This window comes from Neodiprion fabricii, chromosome 7 (genome assembly GCF_021155785.1).
Source record: "Neodiprion fabricii isolate iyNeoFabr1 chromosome 7, iyNeoFabr1.1, whole genome shotgun sequence".
Taxonomy (NCBI): domain Eukaryota; kingdom Metazoa; phylum Arthropoda; class Insecta; order Hymenoptera; family Diprionidae; genus Neodiprion; species Neodiprion fabricii.
In genome coordinates, this window is record NC_060245.1 from 5,465,747 (window position 1) to 5,471,933 (window position 6,187).

Consider the following 6,187-nt stretch of genomic DNA (forward strand, 5'->3'; position numbering starts at 1 on the left):
CCCGTTCTAATTCACGCTTTTCTAACGGTTCATTCAGCGTTTTTCAGATCCGAATATCAAAGATCTTTATACGCAGTTGCGGTTATATATTATTTGTATCAGACCAACACGAGGTACTGGTATTTTAAAAATTCGACCATTTTCGTCTCTCCGCAAACAAATTAATCATTGGATTTCCATTTCCTTTAAGCCTCGTGATTATAGGTTTGTAATCTCAAAGCGATAGGATTATCTCACTATCACGTGAGATTATATCCACGTACGTATACATTTCGTGTATCGTTATCTCAAAATGTTGTACAGTTCCACGAAACAAACTAAATAAAATAATCATTCGATAAGTTTACTGCACATCAATATATATGCAGACGTGCTTAAATATATGTATGTTTTAGTGCGTTATAATTTTACATGATAATTCAAGAGATTGAATTTACTTAACTGACGTAATTTTATTCGATTTGTCGTTATAAAATTGGAGATTATTAATATTTATTTTTTTAACACTTATATCTGCAGCTTACAGTGTATACGTGTATGATTAATTATCAACGACAGTTTGTCAAAGATCAAGTAACACACAGATTATAGTGAAAAAGTAGCTATACAAACGAAGAAAATTCGTGAAGATTCTTTTCTTATAATTTCATAACACAAGGATTTTTACACATGTATCGATTCCTCTTTCCCGGTAAAAATATTATTATTATTATTATTGTTGTTGTTGTTGTTGTTATTGTTATTATTGTTATTATTTTGTAATTATTTTCTCTTCTCAATGACAACCAGCAGAGTGCGATAATGATATATTTCATGTGATTATACACGGGAAATTAATTCTCTCATATTTTTTTTATAGGAATTCTACTTGTACTTCGTTAACAATGTGTCGACAAATTTAATGTACGCTTCTTTAGCCGCATCCTGCGATGTACCTCGTTTGCTGTCCCACGCGTTCCATTTCGCCTTTCCTTTGAGGTCCAGCATGCCTGGCTTTGCTGAAATTGAAGATAACGAAAAAAACGAATTATTAATAATTAAAGCTGTTTTGTTGTAAATACTCCTTTATCCGGACGATGGTTATAGATAAAAAAGAAAAAAACAATCACGACAGACGAAAAGTAAAAAAATGACTAAACATTATACACGCGTATTAAAGTAAACGAAGTACCAATTTATTTAATTTACCGAACACATATACACAAAAATTTCTCTCAAGTATTTTTTAAATTTATACAAATGATAGTTTTTCACAGTCATTTAAGAACTCGGTAATTGTTGACGTGTCATATGAAGTCTATGGTTGTGTGTTTTTATTTATTTTTTTATTAATAACGTGAAATTTTTATGATTCATAAATGTATTCATTTTGTTGTATTTGAGTTGTGGTCAACGAATTATCGAATTGTAGAGAATCGATTGAATGATGAAACCGTGTGTTTTCATTACATTCTAGAGTAGCTACTAACTTCGGTTTACGAACTTCCGATAATTGAGAAACTTGTAGAACTATTATATCGCGAGAGAATCTGTGAAGATGTTCATTTTATTTCGAGATTTCATATTTTTATAGTATAATTGAAAGATTTTTCTACACGTTGTATAAATTTACAAACAATTACTATTATGTGTAACAACGTGTAAGTTTTGGTGTGCAATTCTGTTACTTAACGTTTATAAACGACAGATTATTTTCCTCCTGGTAATTAATTGTACACTATTTATTACGACGAATGCGATTATCTTTCGATCATTATATAATCTATTCGTGGCAAACAAATTAGTGATAATTTATCAGTGTGCAGAAAAAAAATAAATAAAATGTGTTCCCTGACAAATGATGCATGATTGCATGCATTACATCATAACGATTGTACATATTTCTTTTGATCGCATAATCCGAAACTAAACGTACGTACAAACGCCCACAAGGTTTTGAAATCACATATTTCTTTTGCCGTGGAAAAAAAAAAGAAAAGAAAAACGTAAAAGGTAATCAAAGAATGACGAAAAATTCTCACATTCATCGTCCTTTGGACCTGCATTTTTTAAACTTAAATTTTTTATCTGTAAACCTGTTCCACGTAGCTGACGTACGTATTTGAAACGTCTTTATTTTATTTCACGTGTTAAGTCTGATCAGCTTGGCTACGTCTTGATCTTTGCATATTGTACCTACAAAAACGGATGATTGAATATTTCGTTTGTATGTACTTACGGGTTTTATTGTCTCCTTCCATTGCTTGCTTGAAGAAAGCGTAAAGTTCGAGAAGTTCTTCGTCGGTCGGTCGTTTTGTTAAAGTTTTTACGGCTGCGGCGGCCGATTGGAATTTCTATATTTAACAAGCGATAAATTGAATTATGTGTTAGTTTGAAATGAAGAAAAATTACTCGAGGCAAAATTTTGAAATTTGAATATCGATTATGCCTTGAAATGTGTTTAAACTTGTACAGGTACCGACAACGATCAAGGCCGGTGTCTTTAATTGAAAAATTTTTAATCATTCTGGCGATTAAATACAGACCTTTCACTCACAATTAGGAGGAATACTATTTCTTTCCAACTTTTTTTCACCACACATATCCGGTTGGCAACTCTACGCTACCTTCTTATTTCAGTCGATTTCATTTATTAATGATAATCCTATTCGCATGAATTATACGGTACATCCGTCTGTTTTACACAGTACAATAATTCAATGACCTTGCTTGATACAATATGTTGATATCCCGTGTGAGCTACATCATGTATGTCTACTTCAGTTTCTATACACTGACAGAAATTTGTAGTTCCGGTTACCGCTCAGTCCTTAAATATTTTCATTTTTTACCAGAATCGAAAAATATAGTTCTAGGTAGAAAATGAAAATTAGTTTTCTAGCTGTTACCGGAAAGTCTAGTATCCGTTACTATTCTTTCTCATTACGATCGCTGTTGCTAGATTTTCTTGCGACTGTTGCGAAAATTTAATGCTCGTGCAAGAATAAATTGACGTTAAAGCCTTGTTTAGCTAAAAAAGTATAGTAAACCTCACAAACTGATTTTGCGTTACAATTATCAAAAAAGGATCGACAATAGCGCAAAATGATTAGGCGTACCTCGTTTTTCGCAATCCCAACAATATTTAAACAGTTTTTTTACGATACCTGTTTTACTGAATTTTTCTAGTTAATTTAACAAATGAAATTTTTCTCAGTGTACATACTTCCTTTTACAAGACTGACGAATTTCCGATGTTTTAACATAGTGAAAAATTCCAAGTTTTTAAGCAGTTATTCTTCCGGTATATAGACTAGAAATTAAATTTCTAGATGTTTTTTTTATTATTATCCAAAACTATGCTTCTGGGTTAAAAATTGAAATCGGTTTCGTTGTTCTGAATAAAAAAAATTAGTATACATTACTATTGTTTTTAATCACGGTCAATCGTACAGTTTTATTATATATTTTCTTCCAACTATTACGATGCCATAATAAATTCATGTTAAGGTCTTACTTTACTTGGAAAATGTAATAAACTATGCAGACAGATTAATTATTTCAACAGCCAGAAAATATGGTATTGACAATTATAATCACACTGAAGAATAACTATTGATATTCCAAATTTTCTTTTAATCTCAACAATATTAAACCATCACTACAAAGATACTTATTTTGTTAAATAAATTGAATTCTTCTCAGTACAGTTACACGAACGTGGAATTCAAACTATTATATTAGTTCGACTAGATACAGTTTATAATGTAAAAAATTTCACCTGAAATGAAACTAACAAAGCAAGTTCAACGACCCGTTGTTACCGATAAGGAATCCGCGTAGATCATTGCCGTGCATTTTATTGTTTAAACAATCTAATTTGACTGTATATCGTAGCTTTACAATGCGTCTAACGATTTGAACAATCGATTGTCGAACATTAAAATTTTCCCGAATCTTACAACTATGATCGGGGATACTTTTACAAGTGATATTCATTGTGGCCATGTATAAGATTATAATCTGACTTGGATAATCATAAGTAATAATTTACACTCAGAAAAATTTCACTTGATACAGCAACTAGAAAAATTCAGTAAAACAGGTATCGTTCAAAAAACTGTTTAAATATTGTTGGAATTACGAAAAACGAGGTACGCGTAAACATTTTGCGATATCGTCGATCCTTTTTTGGTAATTGCAACGCAAAATCAGTTTGTGAGGTTTACTCTACTTTTTTAGTTGAACAAGGCTTTACCGTCAATTTATTCTTGCACAAACATTAAATTTTCGCAACAGTTGCAAGAAAATATAGCAACAGTGATCGTAATGAGAAAGAATAGCAACGGATACTAGACTTTCTGGTAACAGCTAGAAAACTAATTTTCATTTTCTACCTATAACTATATTTTCGATTGTGGTAAAAAATGAAAATAGTTAAGGACTGAGCGGTAACCGGAACTAAAAATTTCAGTGTAAATATCGTATATTCTTTGAAAAGTTGAGAATTTAAGTTACTCCCTGGGATTGAGAAATCTTCGAATCACATTCAATTTTGCGGCACAATATATCGTACGGATTGAAAACAAATAATATTTCAGTCTCTCACCTCATCTAGCGACATTCTGAGTTGTGCGATATCTTCGGTGGTTGAGAGTCGACTGACCGAATATTTCGTCCTCCCCACTCTTTAATAGAACAAAAAGTCCGAATGCCGTCTCGACTGGATGAAGGTTATCTAGGCAATCAAAAATAATTAAAGACACGAAAATTTCAAATGCGAATAATCACGGCAGACCGACAAGCTGTAGTTACAATCTCGACTTTTTTAATTTTTCACATCACAGATTATCATTACTCACTGTTATCCAATAGTCAGGGATTTGTGCAACAGTTTTGAAAATCTAATACATATCACAGATATGTAATCAGGGGTTTTCGGCAATTAGTCATCGCTTGAGTTACAAATTCATTTTAAAATCGAGTTCTTCAATCCATCGACATATGAATATTGTACCTATTTAAAAATTGAATCGATGTATACATGCGGTGTACAAATACATACAGACAATGTATTTCACAGTACGCAATACTGCACCAGGTTTGCAAAACTGCAAAATTGTCATTCATTTGAACATAAATGCGACTCAATTGCGCATTTTATAAGCCGCTTTTTTTGTTATACATTTTTATCGATCATGTCTATAATGGTGCACAGGTGAACAGAATTAGAACCGAAAATAAAGCGGACGTGAAGTCTCAGTTTAAAAAACAGTAAGACACCGCTGAAAAGAAATTTATAAGCAACATTTAACCGCTCTTCTTGTTATCGTCTAACGACAAGTTGGTGGTGGATTCCTACTTGACCGATCGAAATAACTGGTATTATACTTTTTCAAATTAATTCTAAACGAACACTTAAAAATTACTTTGCTTCTCGTAGCAGATCGTTTGTGTAAAGCTGAATATTAGAATTTAGAGTAAATTTTAGTGAAGTGAAGTAAAAATTTCTCAACGTTAAAACATGGCATCTCTTTTTCGTGTTATTCTTATATTATGTTTTGTATTATTGAAGTCTGCGCCGGTTGAGGGACGGAAATTCGGGAGTATTATAAAATTATTGAACTCGAATAATTCGGAATACGTAATCATACATTTTATTTCTTAATACTGCGTGCAGAAATGCAGATTTCGTGCAATGATTATTTATATATTTCCATATAGTCATGCGATTCGTATACAAAAATCCAGCAAGTTTTCAAAATCAAGAACGAAAAGAGTATGTGGTACAATTTTTATTTACGATTGATTGAGAAAATAAATATAAAAAAATAATGCAGTAGGATTCTGACTTACCGACGTTTCGAAATTCCTCGACAAGTACAGCAAACTTTTTAACCTGTAATTTCATTTATTTACGTCTAAGGCCAATTCAAAGTTCCATATAAAGACGCATTGCAGTAACGTTTGTGTAAAGCAGCTGTACATAGATACGTCGAGAAATCTTAGCCAATTCCTTGGATCTCACAGTCTCAGAGAGGCCATTAAAACTGGTTTTTGTAAACGTGAAGCTGAAGAAGAAAAAAAAAAGATAAAAATTACTGTTGAACTTTGAACTGTAGTGTTTAATTAAGTATTAAAATAGTGAACAAAGCAACTGCGTAAAACATGAATGTCATCTTTTCAACTACAAAGAAAGAAAAAGAAT

At 31.8% G+C, this 6,187-nt stretch overlaps 1 protein-coding gene across 1 annotated transcript; it reads right to left on the minus strand.

Moving 5' to 3' along the window:
* Positions 1 to 624: 624 nt before the first annotated feature.
* LOC124186517 (acyl-CoA-binding protein homolog) lies at positions 625 to 4,734 on the minus strand. Its single transcript, XM_046578294.1, has 3 exons — positions 4,589 to 4,734; positions 2,219 to 2,333; positions 625 to 998 (listed from the first exon to the last, which is right to left on the minus strand). Exons 1-3 carry the CDS (start codon positions 4,601 to 4,603, stop codon positions 865 to 867), a joined length of 264 nt encoding a protein of 87 aa, XP_046434250.1. The 5' UTR covers positions 4,604 to 4,734; the 3' UTR covers positions 625 to 864.
* Between the last annotated feature and the right edge of the window lie 1,453 nt (positions 4,735 to 6,187).

Bases quoted from the DNA above. Each gene is read 5' to 3' on its own strand.
- LOC124186517 (XM_046578294.1), bottom strand. The intron at 999-2,218 runs GTAAGTACATAC...CTTCAATTTCAG, and splicing joins GGAAGGAGACAATAAAACCC to CAAAGCCAGGCATGCTGGAC.